Source organism: Saccoglossus kowalevskii, chromosome 17, assembly GCF_978046115.1.
Source record: "Saccoglossus kowalevskii chromosome 17, keSacKowa6.1, whole genome shotgun sequence".
NCBI lineage: Eukaryota > Metazoa > Hemichordata > Enteropneusta > Harrimaniidae > Saccoglossus > Saccoglossus kowalevskii.
Genome location: NC_140657.1, coordinates 29,432,284 through 29,458,949, shown reverse-complemented (window position 1 = coordinate 29,458,949; position 26,666 = coordinate 29,432,284). Strand labels below are relative to the sequence as shown.

Below are 26,666 nucleotides of genomic sequence, written 5' to 3'. Positions count from 1 at the left end.
ATGACTTAGTGATTTCAATTTGCGAGTTTCAACTTTCGCGGTAATTCATAAAATAAAATGGTAGACAGCCATTTTTAAGCGACTTATTGGCTGAATGGACACGATAAATTCCTTGTTTAAAAACACTGTGTAGAAGTCAATACTACTTTGTGTATGTCATGGCCTAACACACAGAAGTACCCCATAACAAACTAAAATGGATATAATTAATAAATTACTTGTAATGTAAATTCAGCTTACTGATCCTCACTGTGCACAACCTACATAGCAAATTGATATAAAATAAGTTTGGAACATTCTGAAAGGGTTCGGTCTGGTATTCAAAGACTAGAGTTGGTTCCGATTTATATAATATATACATCGCCTGAAGCACAAACCCACTGCCCTTCGAAATGACTTCGTAAACAATGCAGAAACAAAGGTCGAAATGTCATGCTAAAGAAATTGAAATTCAAGAAAATACACTGAAACGTTCCAGAGACAACGTCGATATTTTCTTTTTAACTGTAAAAATAGAACGTTAGCACTTACAATTACATTAGCAGTTATTATCAATCCGTGACCTGGTATATTTGTTTTATTTTTATTGTAATCACCAACTATTTGTGTCGAAGCAAAATACGTAGCAAACAGTGCGTTAGATTACGTCTAGGGAGAGAAGGTAAGCAATTGTATTAATTGAGTAACTACTAATGAGCCTGAAAGATTACATACATGTACGACCATGTAAACTCGAACATATACAACGAATAGATCTCAATACTTAGTCAAGGCGACATCTTTGATACAATCAAGGTGCGTATACAATGTTCAATTTCAATCAATGTGCGAATGAAAGCTATATACGAAGGAGATTGCACGGTTGAATTATACATGTAGTACAATAAATTGTAGTTTTACATCAAGCTACAAAGATGGAAAATTAAATTCAATTAGAAGTATTATTCAAAAGTACAAATATGCAGACTAACAAGAACGGGTGTGAATACAAATGTGGAAAACTACTTAGTAATGAACAGCCTGCAGTAGAAAGACGCCATACACTATGGGATGGTCTATATACATGTATATTTGAATTTTCAATTGTGAACGTATTTTGTCACCTCAGAAATATAGTAAATTAGAATAATTAGTTTTCGAATTCGAGGGTTTTTTTCTTATACCACTTGACTCATTTTATAAAATCATGGGAGCAAACACTTCTACTTCACACATATGTAGGACAACTGGTGTTTCGGTTTTGTCTACAGTAACATAGCGACCGAGTGTATTTTCATCACATTCAAATGAAATCGTCGCTTGCAACGCAGTATATTGGTCTATTGCTGAACCGCACTGAATAGCGTCCACCTCGTCAACAGTGTTAGTAATCAGGACCACTGCCGTCTCTATTTTGTGACCTGTATACAAAAAAGGTTACACATTTATAATATGTTGAGTGGACATTCAGTGTATTCGCAGATTGTATATTGTTCAAGTATTTGTTCATATATAATTTATTTGACAAGTGATGTATTTTCTTCAGTTTCCCGTTGCATTTGAAGGGTAAGACTGTGGTTATAAAAGAGGACTTACTACAACAATCTTGTCTGTTAGTGATAACTACTCGTGAAATACAGTGTATTTCCGCCAAATCTACTCTCCACCATGGTTCGTTAGCCAAGCCACTTGTGTGACTGCAACTATTATGTAACCAATTTCCAGATTTGTCGCCATCAACCGCATGTTCTGCTATTCCGTTTTCGTTATCTGTACTACTTTGTGTGACAGTTTTCCCCAATGCTATATTTACCAGTTCACCTCCTGTTTTCAAAGAAGGCAATATGTACAATATATATGGAATGATGTGTACAAATCAATATTACAGACATTCAAATAAATAAAATGTTTCTTTTGACAGCACATCAATGTTTTATTTCGTGTGGCTTACCTGTCAAAATACCGAAGTAAACACAAATAAAGACGTTACGCAATACAAACACACTTACAACTCCTAATACGTGGTTGCTGTGTGGTAGTACTATTAGGGTATTACGAGGATACTGCAAAGTATGCACGAAGACAGTACGGCGGAAATATCGCCCGACCGCGTACTGTCCCAGTTTAGAACAGATTGTACGAACATATTTAGCAAACTTCTTTGTGTTGAGTCCGGCAAAACCTTGGGGGCAGTCATGTTTGTTTTTTTATTATTAGAGGACGCTTACATGCGTAATCGTTTTATATTTTGAATTCGCGTTTCCTAATACGGTAGAATGAAAATACCCCGTGAAATACCTCAAAATTACGGCACGCTGTAACTTATGGCGTGACGGTGACAGATGTATAATAATATATATTATTTGTGGAAACGCTTGTTATAGTCTGCAATACTAATAAGATTTAGATTGCAACACTTCTACGCCAATACGTTATCATATAGGCCAATGTTTTGTTTAAATGTGTGTTTTTCAGAGATTGATTCAGACCTTTTCCTAGACGCTTAAAAACCGAGATTTAACAAATTTTAACTACAGATAATATCAAACATTAAGAAACGGGAGATGTAATTATCTATTTATTGATATAACGAATTACTTGGCGTACACTAAAGATTACAGTAGTTTCCACCAAACCTCGAACGTTGACTTTGTATAAAATGTTAACACACTACTGAAGTTGTTTTCTAACATTGCGAGTAAATGTTTACAAGTTGCTCGAGATATTATCAAAGCAGCGGTAAAATCGAAGAGTTGTTTATATTACAAACCAGACAGCGGTATTCACTGTCGCCACACCAAATAAAAAAGAGACGACTAGAACACGTGGCTGGTATGTGCTAAAAGACGCATTTCGTTTCGCCAGTATCAATCTAAAAATATGGCAGAATACCTGTTTAAAGTGGAGTTTATTTACTACTCCGAAGCTAGAAGAGTACCTGTATTTATTAGAGAAGACGATTTCCATCAAATGAGTTACGAAGATTTTACGAGCAGCTTGACCCGTGACACGACTTTTCCACGTCGAATGACAGAACTAAAATTACAGATTGTAGACGAAGACATAGAAATACTCATGAAGACGACTCTTCCAGCAGTGACGAAATGGAGGTTTTTCGCAAAGTTAGGAAAACATCCCCCCGAACCTGAAACTCCGGCACAAAGTTCAGCTGAACCTAACACCGCGCATGATAATATAAACACCGGTTCTGTTAATCAATACATGACCCAACCTTTTCAACCCATGATGATGGCTCCTCACCCATGGTCGATGTATACAGGTGGTTTTAATGTAAATTCTACGTAGGCAGTATCATTCCATCCGCTACAAATCCCAGCTGCACCGAACCCGCAGAATTACTTACATCACGGTGTGAATATCTGCCTTCAAACAGAAATGGACAGAAATGTGCAAGTAACATCTACTGCTACTCTACCCACTCAAGAATCGACTATTTCGCAGCCTGACATACCAGAATTCCCGGGCCGGCCACAGCCAGTACAGACAACTGTATCACACGTTCCAAGTACACAACAAACAGAAAACATTACTAACTTTGATCCAAATGCTTGTTTGTTAAATCTTGCAGCAACCGCCGAACCAGAACAAAAGAACTGATTTTAAAACACAAATCGGTAGTCCAGTTCAGAACAAAATCCGCCTATTTTTCCAAGAAATATATGTATCATTATTAGCAAAAGGGCAATATTTAATTTGGTTTTGTTTTCAAATTTGACAACAATTTTTGTTTCTGAAATATCAGTAGACCATCATGTCTGGGGTTGGTCTGAATTAAAATTGAAAAAAAGTACATAAAACTTTAGAATGGGAAAAAAATATTGGGTGGTGAAAGTAAAATTATGTTTTGTTTTCACATATACACACAATTTTAGAGTGGAAACACATGAGTGCAGAAAGTAAACTTATGATCAGTTATTTTACAAAGTGGCAAAACTAATTTAGTCTGAATGTGTGGAAGTGTGCACAAACAAAAAAGGGGGATGGAAGTGGGGTAAAAAAGATATGTTCTTTTATTTTTACAAATTAGATAGTTGGTGTGATTTGTTTTTCAAGCAGTTTACAATAGTCAAATATATTAGACACACCCTTTGTTAATTTATTTACCAGTTTATGTCATTGGCAGCGTTAAAGTTCGCTTGGGACTGCCTTTGACGAAAACACTTTTTAACACATTGTATTCACAACAGTGATAATAGCATTTTTATTGATTTTTTTGTGTTCATGTACAGCTTTCTAGTATTCCTGTTGCAAACATGTTTTACATACATTAAATGTGATTAGTATACATGGTAATAAATAAAATAAAAAAAACAGTACATTGTGTATAATGTGTTCATTATATAATCATTTATAAAGTGAAACCATACAAAATCATACTTGACGCGTTAACGGGGTGTCATTTTTACCCTCTATATTTCTATTTGAGTTATTAAATAATATCAACAAATCAGGGATTGAAATAGAATTTTTTACCTGCATGCACAGTGTGCATGTTGAATTTGAAATTTACCTGCACCAACTTGTTGTGAAATGCACCACTTTTAAAGTTTTAATAAAGTTTAAAGTTTCTTTATAAGATCGTCGTCGTCAGACCATGCAGCCTCATTTTCTGGTACCCGAGATCCATATCGTCTTGTATGGGGTCTTCTGCTTGTTTTGCTATCTTGAAACCACAAGTCAATTGCATTGTCAGGAACAAATGTGTCAAGTTCATCATCACATAAATTGATTGCCATTAATGCTGTTAAGGTTTCAGGTTGAAGCCTGCTTCGCCAGTCACTTTTAATTACTGACATTAGTGAAAATCCGCGTTCACATACTGCTGTACTACATGGTATGAGAAGAACTATCTTGACAAGCATGAGAATACACTTATAATTGTCTCCAAACACCAACATCACTCTTTGCCAGATATCAAGATATTTCAGGGATTGGCCTTCTGTCTGTTCTACTTTTCCGAACTATTTTCTTCAGTGCTGTTCATTCAATTAATGTGTCAATTTCATTGCATCCTCTGTATTCTAGTATCTGTTTGAAGTGACTGTACAAACTTTTGACTTCATTATCTCCATACACCTCTAAAGCCTCAGTCTCAGTAGGCCACATAGCAGGATCAAATATCACTGTGGAATTCAAGATTTCATTTTCTACTAAATCTTGAAATCTGTTATCAATACACTGTACAGTTAATTCTATTGCTTTCTTTGATTCTTTTATAGCTTCTTTCTGTTTTGACTGGGTGTGATTATCTACATTTCTTTGAGGTCTTCCTGGTCCCTCTTGTAGTAAGATGCCTTCATATACAAGTTTCCCATCAGCATTAGTAGATATGCCTTCCATCATGCATCCTTTCAGTTTGTCTTCATCTTTATACTGTACCATCAGTTTCTTTACAGACTCAGCCATATTTCTGACTCTTTCTACAGTAACCTCATTGTCGTGGAGGCATTTACTGAGTGCACTTATCATTCTAAAGTAAATTTGCAGGAATTTACAGAACATCACAAACTTAACACTTTTCAGCATTTTCAGGAAATACACTGCTTTGTCTTTGGTTTCTTTTCCACCATGTATTCTGACATCTTCTATATGTGCAATATGAACTTTGTAGTTCCTGAGTAGAGCCTGAACTCCTCTTTCATGATGAGGCACCCATCTTGTACCACTAACATTCACTGGCCTTACAACAGAAATGCACAAAGCTTCCCCAGCATTCTTAAAAGCAGCCCAATTCAGGGGGGAGTACTTATAGAAAAGGTACACCTTCTGAAGAAATTCATGGACTACAGTAAGATATGGCATTTGCTTTAGAACATCTTTGACAGCAAGTTCAAGTCTATGTGCAAAACAATGAACAACAACTAAGTGTGGTACATCTTCTTTCAATCTCGTGGCGACCCCTGATTTCGACCCCATCATCACATTGGCACCATCAAAACTTGCTGCTACAAGATCATTTTTCCAAGTTTTTCTTTCAAGATTTTCCTCCATTGTACTCTGGAGTGCGGCAGTGATTGACGGAGCATCAGCTTTAACAAGTGGTTTAAATGTTACAAATCTGTATGTTGGCCTACCATTTTTAATGTATTTAACATATACAATTTCCTCATCAGTAATACTAGTGTCTGTACTTCCATTTGACAGTATAGCAAAAAACTCTGATTCACTCATTTCTTTGATCATCTCAACACGTTTACTTTCATATATGTAATCTGTGAATATTCGTGCCTGCTTGTCATTTGCATAGGTTTCACTAACAGGTACATTATTAACAGCCAATAATTTTATCTGTCCAGGAAAATCTGTGAATGGACGTCCGGATTTAGCCAGAAAGAAAGCCACACAAAATAAAACTCTCATTTGTTCCAGTTCACTTTTTTCCATTCTAATCAAAAGTCGTTCTATTGGTCTGTCTTTTGGATTACATTCCTTGACTTGCTTTGATAATACAGCCTGGACATGGTTACTTGTATTTTCATGAGCATTTAAAACATGTAAACGAAAGGAATTACACCCTTGTGTGCGAAATTTGTTTACCTTTCCACTGTGGTCAAACTTCTGACAAACATCACAAAACATTACGTTATTTTTTTCATCGAATATTAGCCATTTTTCCTGTTGAAGCCACGTCTGTTGAGAACGATAAACTTTTTTTTTCTTAGTGGGTGGCGACTCAATCACCGAGTTAAACGAAGTACTCGCGTCGCGGTCCCCAGTGTTGACACATGATGCCGCACTCATACTCTGCTGAGATTCAACATTTCCTTCAGTGGTAGAAACGTGTGCAAGTACTACATCTGTTCAGAAATGTTTCCATTATCGGGATCATTTTTTGTTGCTTGAGATACTGGGCATTCAGCCGTCTCAGATTTTTTCAACGATGTCAATAGTCCACACTCGAAAAGGCTTCGTTGTTTTGACATGATTGTATACCAACCAAATGACACGCGACTACCGAGCATGCGCAAATTTGTATGCTGTTCTGAGGTCACGCGAGACCCAAAGTACTCTTCACAATGTACGCGAGCACGCTGCCAATTTACTTCCGGGTTCTCAATCGATGCGTTCACGAACGATGCGATCACGGACGAATTTGATTTGTTTCACTTGTGCTTTTGAATTTTTTTACAATATTGGTTAAAACTAATTTAGGCTTAGTGAATATAATGAGAAAATGTTGTGTTAATTTCTACATGCACAGCGTGCACATTGGATTTTGAGTTTACTTGCACTAGCTAATAATCTATGTGCATAGTGCAGTGTGCACCCGAGTATTTCGAACCCTGCAAATTACGTTTTATATGCATTTCAGTTTGACGTCTTATTTATATATAACCAAATTGACGACATGCACCAGGACCAATTTTCCTAATTGCCTCGGCAACGGCAAGTTCAGTAAATCGATAAGAATACTCCTCATTTCCTGGCAAATTTTCATAAGAGTTCACAAAAATTAAACTGTGGACTGTATAGAGGCTGAAAAATTAGTTCAACTCCCTGTCTACGTAGTAAATCTCTTAGTGCTGGCTCTACAAAATGTCCGTGGTGAAACCCACAATTGTCGAGAACAACGCAGTCTCCATCTGATAAAATGGGGTTTCCAAATACATCGACGATTCTTGTTGCGTCATCAAAAAAATCCAACATTTCTAAACCGTTGGAAGGCCCAGTAAAAATATCAGCATGGCCAATACCCGACGCACTCGTTAGCAAGTTGATAGTATAGTTGGCATTACTGGCATGTCTTTGAACTTGGACTGCAGGTTGCCCTCTTTCAGCGTGCCCGTAGATACGGTTCCCAGTTGTACGGATTACTGACGATTCGTCGAACCAGTGCAGTTGTCTAACATCGTAATTTGTAATAGCTTTCATAAAGCCAAGCGTCCACTCCTGGTTTCTCTCTGTTGTGGACTCTGCAGCAACACTGGTAATTTTTTGTTCGTGTCATACCTAAATACTGCATTATACCACGATGTATAGTCGTAATGCTGGGAATATTCTCCCCTGCGCAGACTCGGTCGGCCACCAGTTTGTTTTGAATCTCTTTCAAATAAATACTAGGCTGAGATTGTTTGTAGTACTTGATGTGCTGTAATACATTATGAGAGAGTTTCGAACATTCCGTTGGACCACCAGTTTCTCGATCAAAATTTGCAGTGGATGTATATTTTTGACATATGGAGTAGGCTGTGGATTTAGAAACACCAACAATTCTTGAGATATCCCAGTAAGAACGTCCACTCAAAAACATGTCCACTATTTTTTCACGTACTGCATGAGGCGTTGCCATACCGGGTCCACTTCGAAACATAGTCAAGTTGTTTTTCCTCAGCAGATTTGAATTTGAGAGTAAACCTATCACGGGTAAAATCGCGGTCTGGTTTCTAATATAAACAACTCAGCATTCAGTTTGAGAGTATCCCGGGTAAAATCGCGATCTTTGCGTTGTTTGGTTATTGTTATATTTTTTGACAGCATGTCATTCACTCACGTCTGGTTTCCAATATAAACAACTCTTTGATTTTACCGCAACTTTGATAATATCTTGAGCAACTTGTAAACATTTACTCGCAATGTTACAAAACAATTTTAGTAGTGTATTAACATTTTATACAAAATCAACGTTCGAGGTTTGGTGGAAACGACTGTAATACGGGCATTTAATTATAATATAAACTGATAACTACCCTAACCTAGGGATATGGTTTATATCCCCGGGCTAGGCTCATTTAACACTGAAATACAAATGTCTGAAAGAAGGTATGCTAGATGCCACAGGGGGTCGCCCTAATGCCATACTGGACTTCACTACACCTTGGTGATGAATGTACATATGCTAGAAACCAATTAACAATAAACTGTGTAAACTGCATTGTTCAACGGGGTTGCTGCTCAATATTTGGCCCTGCAGGGTCCACTATTTGGGTGACCCTGAAATCTGATGAGCGGATCCACGTAACGCCATAGCTAAACCCGGCGTTCAACCTTCTCCGGTTATTTTAAATTCGCTGGGGTGATGACCTCCACTCTGGTGGCCGTATTGTCCTCAAAAGCATTGCTTGACACTAGTTTGAAACTTGAAGGCACCGAAAATTCCCACACTCACATTAGTTAGCTCTTTGCTTTCATATATTATATTATACTATGCTGATTTCTTTATTTAAAAAAATATTTACCGGCATTGTGGTGGTCGTTTTGTGTTTTTTCGTCGGGTGCACTGAACTATCACACGAAGGGGTGTCACTACGAGAGAACTATGTCACGGATGAGTTTTGCATCTAATAAACTATGGTTACACTTAGTTCATGTGAGATGTTTTTTGTGTAATATTGACCAGTGCATTTTTGTTTCTATTTATTTGCATATGTATATAATTGGAATAAACTATATTGGTGCCCATCAATCTAAATTCACCGTGTTTTACAAGAATTGTGTATTGTTAAACTGGCCGAGAACACGCACACGAGGTGATCAAAATATTGAATATGATTAGGTGTTTTGGGGTAATATTTGACCTGATATCGTGCCCACCCGGCTGTACAAAATAATATAATTGAATTTGTTAAATACATTTAAATCCATGATAATGTAGTGTATGCTCTCTGAGTTTATACTAAAAAAAGTAAAGGGGTCTCAAACCGTCTTTACTGCACTGCTTTCAAATGTATGCAGATAATCATAGCTTGGGGAAAGACTCAGTTGACGAAAGCACTAAAAATAGCCCAACTAAAATATATATTGCCATGGCAACTGTATGGTAAATTCGCCTTTTAATAAACACGAGTTATACTTGAACAAGATTATCATGCACTGACAAATCATATGATATTGCATAATAATATTTTCAAATGGTTCTTACCTGCTGAACAATCACATGTGAATGAACCCGCTGGTTCATTGATACAAACACCACCAAAACATATATCATAGTTCCAGCAGTCTACAGATAAATATATATTAGTTACTGCTCTGAGTAGCAGCAATGAATGACGATTCGTCATATTTAAAATATTCCATAAAAGATAAATAACTTACAATCGCACCAATATCCATTGAATAGGTCTACGCAGAGAGCGTCATTATGACATGGATTTGACTGGCACTCGTTTGTTTCTGTAAAAGGCAAATGCTAGCTTATTGAACACACATTTGTCCCACTCAAGATAGAACTATTGTCAGGTAAAAAGATATCAACATAAAAGGGATGAGTGTTGTTTTGGCATATTTGATACTGATCGCTAAGTGTCATATCAAAAATATCAGGATATATACGTTATTTTCTAGATTGTGCTTACCGATCTCGCAGTGAAAACCTTCATACCCGTCACTACATTGACATTCATAGCCATTTATTATATCGTCACAAGTACCGTTCATTTGACATGGGCTTGATATGCATTCGTCTGTATCTGCCGAATAATGTAAGAACATTCCAATGAACCAGATCACTTTCTGACCACGTATGTAGAGACTATTATCAAGCGACTGAAACATTACATACCTTCCTGGCATATTTGATACTGATCGCTAAGTGTAATATCATAAATATCAGGATATACATATATACGTTATTTTCTAGATTGTGCTTACCAATCTCGCAGTGAAAACCTTCATACCCGTCACTACATTGACATTCATAGCCATTTATTATATCGTCACAAGTACCGTTCATTTGACATGGGCTTGATATGCATTCGTCTGTATCTGCCGAATAATGTAAGAACATTCCAATGAACCAGATCACTTTCTGACCACGTATGTAGAGACTATTATCAAGCCACTGAAACATTACATACCTTCCTGGCATGTCGCTCCATGATAACCATCAACACAATCACAAGTAAAGACATCCATTGAACCGCTACAAGTACCACCATTCAGACATGAGTCATCTAAGCACGGACTGTCTGTCGAGTTCATCTGAAGGGTTGTCATATTGGCTTCTGTAGAAGAAAAAATGAGTAACAATGACAGTACATCAGCCATTTAGTTTCGAACATTTGAAAAATGGAAAGAGAACTAGTAGAATTGTTTTACATTACCTGGTGTACTGAGGAGTCTATCATATTTTACATGTATAAGACCAATTGCTATTGCCAGAGATGCGACTCCACAACCAAATAGAACTCCAAGTATGATAAATTTTCGACGCCGGTTAAATGTACTTCTTTCGTCAATCTATTGTCATACAAACACATGTTGTAATCACGCAAACGTACAACTAATGTACAAATCGCATCATCTCAGTGAGTTCTAAACTCTCTACATGCAAGCAGTATGATGTGTATATTTCATTAACAATATAATATGCGAGCCACGAGTCAATAAAATACATTTATTTTCTATCTTCTCACCTTATCTTTAGTCGGCATAATTCTGCTAGTGATTACGGATCATTCAACAGCGAAATACTCGACTTCGAACTGCATACGACATAACAAGTGATGATCTGTTACAAGACATGGTAATATACGTTTCAAATATAATGAACTGACTATCTACTCCACCCATGTCGCGTGGGAACAAGGATTATTATATATTTGTGTTGTAATGCTGGAGGGTAGGTGATATTTGTATTCATTCCAGAAAGCGTCGGTTTAAGTAGGCTGTGATACTGCTTTACAGAGCAAGCCTTTGAAGTTACCGTTGCTTTCAACTAAACATTATTATAGAGGAGCGGGGTCTCAGACGAATTAATTCTTTTTTATTTAGTCGGCTGTATTCTGAAACAGGAACTAATAATTCTGTGTGCGTGAGTGCGTATGGGCGTTTCCCAGTAATTCCTTGTCCATTTGGTTATGAGGTCATATATATTCTAGCATGTCCAAACAAAATAACTTGACTACCAATTATTTGTAAGCCTGGTTAAAGTACAACAGGCAAGAATCATATAATGGACATATGCAAACCTGGTCAATTAGATGCTGGATGTTTCAATTTGTTGGCATGGTTCCCTCTGAATTAAAATTTGGCAATGTTATAGTGTAATGACTGGGTACATTAAATTTACATGTCGTTGCTACCGGTTAGTAATAATGGTTCTTTGTGTCACTTTGATTAGAAAATAATTTGGCACAAAACGCTGCTTTGATGAATTACGGGAAAAATAAGTGAAAGATAGTTCATTGAATTATGACAACAGCTGTTGACACGTTAATGGTGATTTAGCACTTTTTCACCAAAATTGCCCGTTGGTTAGCCACATTAATTTGAATAAAAACATGGTGCTAATGTATCTTCATTTATACTATATATATACTAAGATTAAACAAATCTGTAAAAGTGTGTCGATCAGAAAAAGGGGAAATATGTAAAAACAAAATCACGAAATAAAAATGACGTGCACCTGTAACTCATTGTATAATCACCATACAAACTTTGATTAAAATCGTCATAGTCATCTCCAAGAAACAGCTGCTAACACGTTTGAGAATCAAACATTGCAAATGTTACACACAAAAATGGCCACAATTCGGCCATGTGTGCTCCGATCTTCAAATAAAAAAAATGGATCTGTAAAATATAACGTATTGTTTTTGTGTAAAGTTTAATGTGATCGGCCAATGAGTGTCTGTGATATGACTCAAATTAATAGTTCCCACTGTCGGATGGTGTCCGAACTGGGACTAAAAAGCAAAAGTAAGTATTTGACTATACATTCTATTTGACAACGTTCAAATTTATTGTTGAAATGGCAAAGTTAGGGCAATAGTTTAAAAATCGCTGAATTTGTGTGGTTTTGAGGTAAAATCCCATTACGTTGTAACGTAATAGCATTGATGTAAAAGAATATGCGATGCCACAACTTATATATTGCCTATATGCCTCCTTGTAAACCTCACCAACTGTATTAAATGCCACATCAAATAGAAACCACAAAAACGGCAATGGTAATGAGCCTCTGCATAGTCATGATGTGGTCGCTGAATGGCAAGTCAGTGATGTTGGTGATGGTGCATTAGGCCATGTGACCTAGACGTTGGACCAGACACCCTTATGTCCGAGTAGACTTCAGTCAGAGCTGTGTGACCCTGGTGACTTGTTAGATTTGTATGTTGAAGCAAAAGGATTTGACTTGAAAGACTGCGAGACAGGTGCCATTGCGAGAAAATTGTCCCAGGAAATGTCACTAAATAGTTGGGATATAGTGGAAGAGGATTTTTGTTTCCTAATTTTGGTTGATTCAGCACTCCTCCCCTTATGAGCAGTCCTGATGTAGTGTATAGATTGTAACTGTGTTGATTTTTGCCTCTTGCAGACGTTATTACTGATCGAGTTTCTTCTTTTTTCTCTGAGTTCATTATATGTACAGGCAAGCCTGCAGGAATTAGTGACAGACCTAGGAAATCCTGTACACTATCAATAGCACACCACTAAAACGATAGTCGAGAATTTGAGAAAGAAGAAGAATCTGCATTTCGAGCAGGTCATCCCATTATTAGTGATAGGTTCAGCCTCACTATTATGTCTTAGGTTGAGAGGTCAAAGTTCCTTATTACGACAAAAATGATTGCTACTGGTCACATGGAGATGGTGGCAGAGATGTGATGAGGAAATTGGAAACTGGAGTTGGCGGAGCTGAAATGGTATGGGGCATCAAGCGTTTCCGGTAAAACATTGCCTTTGCCATATCCTCTTTAGTATGGGTGAGAAGTGGAAGGTTACGCCATGCTGCTGTTAAAGTAATGCAGGTGGGCATGGCAAGATCTGTGACAATTTTAAGAATTTGTTAACTGAACCAGACAGAAAGATGATGGAAAATAAAATAAAGTAGGAACTGAGAAAGGTAGCAGGATCCATGCAGGACGTACTATGGTTGGTCATTGTGAGATGTTTACGTCGGTGACTGCCTCAGTCACAAAGACATTGGGGCTACAGAAGTTATCATTGCAGCCATCAAGTCGAATGGCATGGTGCAAAACATTCCGTCAGGTTTTCATGTTGGTCGACGAGTTCCACCCGGGTAGATTGGCATACGATTTCAATGCTGGTGATCAAGTTAATGGTGTGATTGGCACAACACTGCTCTATGAATTCAACTATGTCACAGATTTCTGAGCCAATGAGTACCGCAATGAATAGACTTTCATACAAAGGTTAGTGAAAGAGAGCAGCATTCAATTGTTGCAAACAGCGTGATTATCCACGTAGTGTTCTAGGAAATGGTCGGTGACGTGTTTGATTATTTATCAAAAGAACTTGCCGTTACAAACATGTTCAAAAAAACGAGCAACACATTAAATGTTCCTGAACGATAGTACATAAGTATATGTTAGCACATCATTGATCTCCCTCTCCCACAACACAAAAGTCGCTTTATTTTCATCATTATAGCCAGTCACGTGCGAATCATCACTACAGCGTTGGTTCTCACAAATATATCCCTTACCCAATCAATGTCAATTATTGCATCAAATTCAGCATACAACCAGTGGCAATATATATATATATATATATAAGGATTTCAGTGAAGATATGTGGAGATCATTCCTCGAACTCAGTGCTGATAAGTTATATATAAGGATATATATACGGGGATGACTCATAGTATTTAATTGTTGTGGTCGTTCACTTTTATTGATGGCTGAGGTGAGACAATCTTTAATGAATCACCATATAGTATGCAGACGGGGGGATTTATTTTAACTTGAATCACAGGGAGCCCAGGAACTATAATCAACTGTACGCAGTCCTATGAGCGAGGGGTATCGGCTGGTATCTAGTGTAAGAAATAGGCAAGGGATGTGATTGGTTGTTGACACATTGTGAATAGGCCTTGCCTCCAACTATGCCGTGCTTTCGGGGCAACCGTTAATTATTCAATAATTGAGTAAATGTTGGTAGTTTTCTTGATTTATTCAATTTATAGCGGTAAAATAAAAGTAAGTGTTTGGCGAAATTTGAAAAAGCAACAAATATTCTTCAAGCTGTTATTTTTTTAGATTTTATTTTTCATTTTTTTCGAGTTTTAAAAATATTGGCTCTTACACTACACATTTCGTACACTAGATACCAGCCGATACCCCCCCCCCTCCCCGCTCATAGAGAATTAGTAATTAGTCTCCCAGGAAATAAACAATGGCAATGGCAATCCATATCCACCGACGATCATCTATGATGTTGCATACTGATTTCAGAATTTTACAAAGTGGTGTTCAACTATGATAATTTCACTGTGGTGCTGTGGCCACAGAGATCATGTACAAGTTTTAGTTTGCCTCTTCGTTCTGCCGAAAAATAATGAGGTGATGATGATTTCAGTGGGCACAAACGAGATTTGTATGGGTAATTTCCCAGGGAATGCGCTTATCAATGTTCCAGTTCCCCTATCAAATCCCCGAAACTGTTGAAGCAACCGCAGATAAGATTCTTATGAATAAATTACAAATCATCTTTATATTCACAATACTGCAATATGAAAACTTAATCATAGTAAGTACCTAGACAAAATCAAGTGGCGCCAGACAAAGAAAGATTACGAACAGTGCGTTTTATTGGACAACATGAAAGTGCTCTCACGATTTACAGTGTACGACGACGACCAACAATTAATCACATTTAGTGCTTTTCCATTTTAAAATTCAGGGTTAGATTTTTGTATTTTTTTACAGCTCAAATGAGTGGATGTATTGTTCCGCGTCAAAACACGTAGTTCTTATCCAATAACTATACGGGTATTTACGTGTACATGTTTTCCTCTGAATATTCTATTGTTAACAAAGCACAATTAGCAGTTCAGATATTTTACCAGATTGAAGCACGTCATTATCGTCTTGTGTGTAATTGCAGATTCACAGACAGGATCGAATTTTGTTCTCAGTTGCTCGTTTAACAAAAACATTCATTATTTTTTTAATGTGTTTTGTGCCAGGCAAAAGTTTCCGACATTTATTTCATTATTATTAGTCGCTTTCTTTTCTTTAGGTGCTGATGGTGTAAAAAGTGCATTTGTCACACACACAGAGATAGTTCAGCTTTATTTCTAAACCAACCCACACTAATGGTGTAGGTTGGCAACTCAATCATAAGAGTCTTGCATATCTGTAAAATATCTAGGCATGATAAAGTAATCATATTATCCGTCAATGCTTGTAACCGTCGACACGGATCACGTGATTACCAGGTCTCTCGTCTCGTGGATAAGCCTCGAAGTCTCATTACAAAGCACATACACTATACAATATCCCAATAATACTAGTATGCGTATTATTTGAGTATTACGTATATGTAGAACATGAAACATACAATCTTACCAAAAGATAAAAAAACCTGTCATAATTAGTAATCAATTCATAGATCATAGATCATGCCATATTTTGCATGCAATATGATTCAAACTTGACATGCCGTTTGCATATACAATACGTCAAATGATTGATAAGCCCTTCCATAATTAGCATACAACCCCTAAATCACAGTGGTGGTTCCTAATAAGATTTCACACAGTTCTCATTTTTGATAGCTTTTGATATCCAAATTTAGCACTTATTTAGCATATCTAACACAGCATCTTTAAGTTTTAGGTAATCTCTTTTTGTGTTGTGAACGTGAGTTGACACTCGACACCAGAGACGTTCCTGGTGATATACAATAACAACATAAACTTTGTATTTTTCATATATACTCTTCACTAGCTGAGGAATGCCTCTGGCATCCGTGTTCATTATTGGGCCCTTCTTGGTCTCCGGTAACGCAACAATGCCCATAAATGGCGCCCTCATGTTGTCAGGTATGGGAAAACTTTCTGTTTTCCAAGATTCCTTCAATAACTCCATTGCCCAGTGAAGCAATTCTGTGTTGTATTTGGTGATTTCGTCCTGTGAAGCACAACATATTTAGAGATACAGGGTTACACATTCAGCATGTATGTCAAATACATATAAACACCAGATTCAAACTAGTAACTCTCTACTTTTACAAACTTTTAGCTCCCATTATTCTATAACACACTGCCTAAAAAGATTGCACACTGACAGTGACTAGATGGACATGGGTATTACGAATATCTGACTCTACAAACGTCACTCTACAAATTTTACAGAAATCAATTTTGATAATATTAACCATCGTATGGTAGGATTATTATCCAAATCAGAAATGATTTCATGTAAAATGTATAGGGCCTCCGTCACACACATGGTGAAATTAGTTCAATATCGCAATGAATCGTCATAAATCTGTCACAAAAACGCATCTTTATTCACATGCAATTATTTTAGACAATATATTTACTATGTGCCACATGTGTATTACTTATGTATGAGAAGAAAAACGACAGCTCCAGCCAGCAGTGTACATTTTGTGCAGCAGTCATTGTTTGTGCACGAAAAATAAAATGCCTACATGAACATTTTGGCAGGTCGAAATTAGCTCGGATAAAAACAGAAATATTACAAACTTACAAATCCACCAATTTCTTCAAAGAATTTTATAGCAGCTGGTGCACAGAAATAAGCAGATGAATCACGTGTGCCCTGATTAAAGAACTGATTGAACAAACTTTGCTGATAATTGTGACCTGTAATCAGTGGTTTGATAGACTTGTAGTGTTTTGGATGTATCCATAGTATTGCACTCCCTCGGACACCGAACATCCACTTATGCAAATTACCTGGTATATAAATAAATTAAAGATCAGCAAAGAAGTACTACTTTATAGGAAATCACATAGTTATACTATATATATATCAACAAGTAGATTACTTTTCCCATGTTAGGCTATGTGTAGAATATATGATGTTGCTGGGTAATATAAATAAAATAGTTGACTCACCAATGTAATAGTCAGCACCAAGCTCTCCCAGATTAAATTGTAGTTGCCCAATTGCTTGTGCCCCATCTATTACCACCTGTACATCTTTACTTTTGCAAACCTCAATGAGTTCTTTTATTGGCATTACCATGGCGGATGAACTAGTGATGTGATCAACGACTGCCACCTTGACTGACGGATTGTCCTCCAGGACATCGCTATATTGCTGTATAATTTCTTCTTTGCTGCGAATCGGTAATTTGATCTCTAATTTAACGACAGTGGTTTCTGAAATGAGGAGTATGTATACATTTACAAAAGTGGGTTAACGTTTTAATTTGGGATTGTTAGCTTGTACACAAATATTCTTTATATCATGTTATCCGTATTCTAGCATAACTGTGTTTTATATATTTGGACAAAATAAATGGTCTTTGTTTAGCTAATTAACACGAAATTGCGAAATATTTGAATATAATATGAATAGTGATCACGTGGCGAGTAGTCACACCACATGTAATAACTTGGGTGAATATATATTATACGTTCTACTCTCCCCGTACCGAAGAGCGAACCATAACTCGTTATAAACACTTTATTTGGTGCTATATTTTCACAATTGAATAAACCCTACTACATCAAAATAACACAAAGGATGAAAGATCATGTTCACAGGTTGCCCTGAAATGATATGCAGAAATAAACAGCAAATGACCGCGAAAAAATAGAAAACCCAATCAAACTGCATAGCCATTATAACCAAAAATAGGAAATAGAAAACAATTTTTTACCTTCCAATACCGAATTGACTTACGGGAAATTTGTTTATCTCTGGTCATCTGACATTACAAATATGCCTAGATAATTCTCCTTTCGTACGTTCATGGCGACCTAGTGCCACGATTGTCAAATTTGCTTGGACGGATTCCCAACTCGAGAACGGGCCAAAACACTCTTATTATCTGTTTCAGGTAAACTTGCTGTCATTGTTATACGTGCATTATTTTGACGAAATGATCTGGTGGAAAGTAACTTTGAAAGTACATATTATATGGTTTAGAGCGACATTGTGCATTGCTTACTAAGTTATAAATAGATAGAAAAAACAACAACTTTAATTGGTGATGCGAAATTGCGTTCACTTTCAGTTAAGTAGTTTCATGTCATGATAAATAACTGAGGATGACATTTTTGCTAATTCTAAAACTGGAAGTAACTTGACACCTTTGCTTATAAAGAAATGCATAGGAATTGTATGACTTTACAAAAGCTGACCACTCAAATTCCAGATCTGGAAGGACAGGAAGATTTTTCTGGATTGCTGGTTCGGGAAAGTTGGCACAAAGTAACATTGTCCATCATTTTGAATATTTGTTTATGCAAATTGAAATTGACTGAAACAACGTATATTGAGTAAGCCAAAAACTGCTTGGTATATTAGTAGTGTTACTCGTTACTGATTGTTGACTAGCCTGAGAAAGGCGTATATCGTCGAACAGCTAAGCACCTAATACATGCAGGTTATTGCCATATCCACGAGCGATCAAAACCACGATATTAAATATTACAAATATATTGCGCCCTCTAGTGACGATGCGCTTCTGGGATGCAAATGGTGACAATATGGCCGTTCAAAGCATCAATATCGTTCGGATCTGTACGGATCGGATGATGAATATATTTTACTATATTCTTGATGAAGAATAATAACACAGCTACACAGCAATTGATGATTTGAACTACATTGATATCCAGGGCGTAATTAATAGTAATGATGTATTACGACTGGGTTACTTGGGAGAAAGTTGGGACGATTTTATTGTTGCACCTATGGTACCTACTATGTAATCGTAATTCCTGTAATACGTATTAACAGGCAAACACGAAGACCACCAGTGGTTGTTTTGGAAGATCCCTTGCAGAACAGCGTGAATTGACCAAACAAGACAACATGTTAACTGAATTGAAGCATTTCATCAAACCATGTATCTACGTAGATGTCACGTTTATTGCGTGACGAGTTGACGCGACGCCATTACATGATCAAGAATGTATTAAATAAATTTACTGTATACAGTGTGAGTAGAGATAAGTTAGTTACAAAGTTATTTTAGACGGCCTGACTTAGATATCATATTGACGAGAATGGAAAATTGGTGCAGTGTGTTATAATCATAACTGAAATGCAAGTGATTTTGTTGTGCGAAAAGTGAGCTGACAATGAGCAGTTGCCCTGAGATTATGTGTTAAAGTGCACTAAGTTACGATATTTGTTTACTACAAAATGCTAATATATATGTGTAAGAATTAGTACTGAAAACGAACCATATTTTTAATAATTCAGCAATGGTGCTAAAAACGTAAAAAAAAAGTAAAAAAGTATCAAATGAAAATAATTATTCTTACCTAAATCTGGATTGTCGCATACATCTACGACTGTATTACTCACAGCTTCATGCGTCAAATTATTAATCAAGATACTCTCGCCTTTCTTGAACTTCATAGCTTTTAAAACTGTATTAATGCCTTTAAAAAGACATACACCCATTTGTACACGTCAAGAAAAAAAAAATCAATGAGTGTATTAACCAACTTCTGAATCACATGTGACTAGCTAACTAGCTAGGCAACTTGAATACAAATCCTCGATGAAATAATGTCCTATGCGACAATCGATGCCAGTACTATTACGGGATTGTTTGTAGTGGTGTGTTTTATTATTATTTGTTTCATTGAACACACTAGAGAAGAAAAACCAATTTCCGTGAACCTACAATGTTGAATTTCAATTTTAAACTAGGACTTTAAGAATATGTCTACATACCAACTTACCCTATCTCTTTAACTATAAGCTTGGTATATTATTTCTAATGCGTAGATTTTTAGTATTCAAATTGCAACCCTCTAAGTAGTATAATCTTAAATGAGTGTATAATTATATTATTATTGGAGTATATTATTAGTTCAAAACTATTTCTGCTGCGTCTGGCTTGGTTGAAACTGTTACTGATAAGTATTTCTTTTATGAAGAGTTCACTGCAGTCATACATTCTCAAAAAATGGCGGCGCTCTCCTTGGTTTCAAGGCCAGTATTAATAACATTTTGGCCTCAAAATTAACTATACTTTCAATGCTAAGGCTATGGGTGACTTAAATGAAGCTGCACTGTGTCGATTGTCATGCTCTTCAGTTGCAAACACCTTGAAAACATAGTGATCCTCCTGTTCAAATCATTCTACACAGGACTTGGTTCTGCATGGTTCTTTCTTTTAATATAACATGGCATATACAATATCAATGGGTAATGGCGCCTAATAGGAACGCCTGTATAATTATGAAATAGTGGTCTTTTTACACGTTTTTTATATTAGTTTTTATTTTAGTAGTGTGATTTGATGACAAAATTACGTGTAAACAATGAATCCAGTTTTACCTTACATTTGTATACTTTCACCTTACATAGTATACTCATTAATTAATAACTTCAAAGAAAATTGTTATTATAACAATACCTGTTGTTGTATTCTCCACAAACACCATATTTTCAATATTGGCGCCAACAAATTCAGCGATACTGAGGAGCGCTTCTTCGTAATAAATTGGACTCTTCAATTTCATGAATTCATCAGGACGGGACTCAGCTTCTTTAAGAAATCTGAATGATAAGACAATATAAAAATGTGTCAGATATAAAAGGGTTTCATAATATAAAGATTGAATAATCACAGTCTTACTAGTGTCAACATTCACTGAACATTCAAATTACCAATATTATGCACGATGTTTCTTAGTGATTGAAACTCAGTAATATGCCTTGCTGGTTTCAATTAATTAGTTTTCCACTACATAAAATTGCTCCCTTACACTCACTCGCGTCTCGCATGAATGTACTGACTTTAGATGTGTGATACCAATTATGAATGTTTTGAGTCGTATAAGTAGCAATATGAAATACAATTGTCATGAAATATATAAGTATTTGCTGCGGTTTTATAATGGTGTGCATTAAGTACGGTAATCGTTGTTTACTTTGCTGACTATCAGACTCATTACGACACAATTAATTATGTAATGTCCGTTAGTGATAAAGTCTGATAACAACAAATAGAATTTGATAAATATGAGTCAAACTATATTATGCAATTTTTCGTAAAAATGGCAGAACCACAAACATAATAGTCAAACATTTCGGTCTTATTGTATATAATAAACTGTATCATATTTTCATTTTATATAACTGTTAATTTGAAGAATATATTATTATCAGAACCATTCTATATACGTACAGATTTACAAAACCAAAGTACAGTTGTGACAAACTTTAATCTGTACGCCACTTCAGTTATGCAAACAAATTACACGGCAAATAAGAAATGCGGAATGCGGTGATTACAGTACCAAGAAGCCACACGTTTATTACACGTATTCCCCCTACAGATGGTCTGCTTTTGCCAAATTTCTTTTGAATGTTGTCAGTCTATGTAATATTGAATCAATCATCAGTTGGATAACAAATGAATAGACATGATATGAGTGGAATGTACATATAATCGAAGATTACATACATGAACACAAGATTATAACTCGCAACTCGGCAAACACAGTTCGCCACTGCAAGCTGACGCGCTGCCCGTTACGCCACAACTCACCACTCAAAAACACAGCACGTAGAGAGTAGTCAACGCGCATTTCCAATGACTAGATGGACATGTGCATTACATGTGTAAACAGCACATCGATAGTATTTGAATAATTCTTTTCATGCATGATTTTGTATCACAAACGTCATTATGATTCAGTATTATAATAACATAAACATACAAGTATGACAAATAACACGTACCCTTGTCTCACTCTAAACACTTGGTTTGGCACAGCACCATAGGAACCATGGTTACAGTTGAATACGTCATCACTTAGCAGAAATTCTTCATCTCGAATTTCTTGCCCAAATCGGGGTTTTCCCTTTTTTGGTTTTCTCAGCAACCATAGAGCTAATACGCTTATAGCAGAGGTGACTGCTATTGTAACCATTATAGGTCGAGTTGCCATCATTCCCTTGTTCATTTGGATACTAGAAGGTAACTATGAAATATATAAAACATTGATTGCGATTGTAAGTATTTGTTTTTAGATAAAAACATTCCACTAATATTTACTTTTTCTAACTTATGTCCCACATCATGATCATACAACCAGTTCGCTACTTTGAAAACAATAGATATTTTTTTTCAAGATTTTTAATCAGTTCTACAGAATAACAGTGAAACATTCAACCGACCACAGGATGGAGTTCCCTCAATGTGGCGACACAACAGTTGCGTACTACATCGACAATAAAGGAAATGAGAAGATAGCCAAACACTTCGCCGATGCTATATCTCGCCAAGTGGAAACTCTCTCAGTTTCTTTTAAATTGGTCATTATCGTTATTGAACCAATCAAATAATGTCTGGCATACTTTTTGCGGATTGTGCAAGTTCTTTATGCCACTGAGCTGCAGTTAATCGATAAAAATAATCAAATTTCTAATAGAGAGAATTTTGTAGCAGTTATTCTGAAATGGCGGGAATCAGTAATTACCCTCAAATAATAATTCGACGCTACTTCATTAGAAAAAAAGTATATCAATGAAATTTAGCTATTAATGTCTATGCATTAATATGTTTCATTCACGTGTAATGTTAGACCATTGGGAAATCTTGGGGCGTTGGCAGAACTAGGAAAAATTTTGCCGAAAAGATCTCTGTAGAGATCAATAACAGAAAAAAACTCCAAGCCTAAATCTTGATTTCACATAGTGAAATATAAGAGTTACAGAAAATACATCATTGAAAATTAGCAAAAAAACTAAATGAAAAAAATATTTAACAGTTTTTGTGTGATTGCCTAAGGTTTCTAAAATACCACCCCTAATACAGTATAATTGTTTGTACCAGTATTTTTTTACTCCTGTGAGACAAATTGTCAGAAAATACAAGTGACACTCACTCAGTGTGGAATAAAATTCAAACATAATAAACATTCGAGTACACTCTCTCAACTATAAGGATCAAAATACTGCATTTCTGTCCTAGTTCCACATTGATGGGTAATTGTCGCATACTTTCTAAACTGATGAAACAATTCCACCCACGTATTTAATTCCTAGTTAGAAGACTGTAGTGTAAATATTCACAGATGTAATATGGACGACAGCTCGTTATTTATACGTACACGACAATAAAGCGCAGAAATGATGCGGTTTTCATAATTGCATATGAAAAATATGTTTTATTTATATTTCATTTTATTTTATGTTTCATTTTATACCACATACAATATAACCGATGATGTTACAACAATAATACCACCTTGACCTGCCGGGGCACGCCCGACTAAAATCACTCATCCTAATCCATATCTCACGTCTTTAATCCAGCGTGTTATCGATTTTTGAATTATGCCACTGGACTATAAATATCATGTATAAATGTACGTATACGTTCAAGTAATATTTGGCAGTGCGAGGACGTCCGGCCACGGTGCATCGTTTTTTTTCTTTAAATAACAGTGAAACTGTTTCAAGAACTGGCCAGTGACACGTTTTATGTCGTTAATGTGGAGGTTGGTCGGTTAGTGTGATCTTGACGTAGCTCCGTCTACCTGCTTTAAAACGCATCTTCCGTATGTTTTCTGCATATATTTTAAAATAAAGACGATCGTGAAACGTGGAATGCGCATTAGGGTTATCCCGGTGATTCCCCTACGTGTCAGACTGACCTCCTGGATTGACCTATGCAGGCACAGTATACAGGGAGTCCGCGGCGCCGTATATAGGTCATCAAAATTATAATTTCGAGTTAATGAACACATGTAGTTTTACTTGTGATTCACCCATCTCCTATTGGGTGAGTCTAAGCAGGGGTAGAGCACAGATCTTCAATGAAACAACCGTCGGAAATGAGCTTATCGATAACATTTCTTACCCGATTGACTTGCGTGTTTACATCTAATACAGTGTGCTGAGAAGGTCATCTCAGACAGCGTGCTGAGAAGGTCAATGTTTACTTCCGGGTCAAAACATCGTTCAATTATTTTCAAACTGGCTGTTACGCAAATTGTTTTTTTAGTGAACTCTGGACAAGTTATCTTTCATAGTCTCAAACTAAAAGTCAAGCGTTACTCACATTTCAATGTCGCCCACATTCCCGCCGAAGAACATCGACATTCACGTAACTTGATGAGAACTCTCAACTCACATAGCGAGATTAAATGGCATTCAAATATTGACCTCAACGATAAATAAACAAATCATAAAAGAGCACCGATAGGCGAGTAGATACCTTTTTATACAAGATACGTCATCACTATTCGTGTGGCATTAATTCCTTCCACGGTTGTTTAGTAGACAAGCATCTTCTTTAACTGGTTTTCTGAAACAGGAAAATGCCGTCCCGGTGCGAAAGTCATTCAAATAAGCAGCTGAAACCGCTAAGATTGCCCCCCCCCTCCCAAAAAAAATGCGTATTATGTTAGGCATGCGTTATGTATCTTTGTATATTTGTTAATTTTGCATAGATATAGTTATCCGAAGAAATATCCATGCCTGCCACCTCGTTTTTCGATAATGACTGCGATCGTCTTCCCATACTGAGTTGAAAGAGGGTCGACAAGAGGTATTTTCGTAAGCTGTAATCAATTGTTTTTATTTTCGTAATTTAAATAAATAAAAAACGTAAATTCGTAAACATGGGCAAGGTGTAAAACTTAATCAGCTCATTTCATCCGTCTGTAATTCGTACAAAGATCTTATTTTTTGTAAGCGTATAAAGTATTTTACAAATTAAATGTAATTCATACGCAGTTTCCAATTTTGATTCTCAATCACAAATTATTAAATATATTATAAAAATGTAAAATGTAATTAGCTTTATCTGTAAAGTGTAAAAACCTATTTTTTACTGTAAATGTAGCTATGCTAATGAGTCCTGTTAATCACTTGCATAACCTATGTTTACAGAAATTCGTAGTTTATTTACAAGCTGATAGCACTAATACCCATAAGCATTTAAGTATATAACGGGCCAGTCAGACTTGCTTCCATAGAACACAGATTTGAGCTGTATTGGCATTCCGTAATGACTAGCTAATATAGAGCGTGTTACAAATGGCATTGGCCATTTCTTTGAATTGCGTTTATTTCAACAATTGTGTTCGTCTGAAATGCAGAATTAACATATCATATCCATTTTCCACCCTCGTATCGTTGAACTACGAACAGCGATGACCACGATGCTCAGGATGTTTTCAAGCTCGCTACGGTCAATAATAAAAAAACAAATTTTACACTGCGCGGCGTTCACACTTCCACTCGCATGTATGCTGCTAGTTGTACCGTGTAATAGTAAAGATAATACATTTTAGACGATGCATCACTGCGTGCGAAAACATGATGACCGACCACAATCACTTGCCGTAACGCAAAATAAAACTGTTATATGCCGTACACAGAGCCGGTTATACAAGGAAAGTCGCATTTTGTATTATCAGTAGTTTAAGATGGACTATAGGGACGACCATGAGGGCGCTGTTCATAATCGGATGCGATGACGTCATACGAACAGCGCCCTCATGGCCGTCCCTATAGTCCAGCTTTAGCATAAATAATGACGTCACAATGGGAATTCGTGCATAAATTAGCATAAATGAGCGTCCATGGTCATAAAGGGGATAATTTGAATGAGGATGACGTCACAATGGGGTATTTTAATACATTTGCATAAATTACGATCAATTTTTTGTAATTATTTTGTTTAATTATTTTTAATTATTTTTAATTATTTTTAATTGTTTTTTTAATTGGACAGGCGTGGACGAAAGATTTTTCATGAGGATGACGTCACAATGGGATATTGTGAATACATTTGCATAC

General features: G+C 36.3%; 3 protein-coding genes across 3 annotated transcripts; all 3 read right to left on the bottom strand.

The window, feature by feature from the left end:
- Positions 1-472: 472 nt before the first annotated feature.
- Positions 473-11,485, bottom strand: LOC146733289 (uncharacterized). The gene is made up of 9 exons (XM_085492098.1): positions 11,355-11,485; positions 11,043-11,178; positions 10,797-10,943; positions 10,591-10,704; positions 10,296-10,409; positions 10,036-10,113; positions 9,860-9,940; positions 1,576-1,803; positions 473-1,400 (listed from the first exon to the last, which is right to left on the bottom strand). The coding sequence occupies exons 1-9, from the start codon at positions 11,370-11,372 to the stop codon at positions 1,177-1,179; spliced, it is 1,140 nt and encodes a 379-aa protein (XP_085348224.1). The 5' UTR covers positions 11,373-11,485; the 3' UTR covers positions 473-1,176.
- On the bottom strand, positions 4,560-6,741 carry LOC146733290 (zinc finger protein 862-like). The gene is made up of 2 exons (XM_085492355.1): positions 5,052-6,741; positions 4,560-4,882 (listed from the first exon to the last, which is right to left on the bottom strand). Exons 1-2 carry the CDS (start codon positions 6,739-6,741, stop codon positions 4,560-4,562), a joined length of 2,013 nt encoding a protein of 670 aa, XP_085348481.1.
- A 3,990-nt stretch (positions 11,486-15,475) lies between the features above and the next one.
- Positions 15,476-24,790, bottom strand: LOC102803604 (uncharacterized). Its single transcript, XM_085492288.1, has 7 exons — positions 24,721-24,790; positions 22,596-22,837; positions 21,265-21,407; positions 20,159-20,278; positions 17,774-18,040; positions 17,403-17,611; positions 15,476-16,817 (listed from the first exon to the last, which is right to left on the bottom strand). Exons 2-7 carry the CDS (start codon positions 22,817-22,819, stop codon positions 16,479-16,481), a joined length of 1,302 nt encoding a protein of 433 aa, XP_085348414.1. The 5' UTR covers positions 22,820-22,837; positions 24,721-24,790; the 3' UTR covers positions 15,476-16,478.
- Between the last annotated feature and the right edge of the window lie 1,876 nt (positions 24,791-26,666).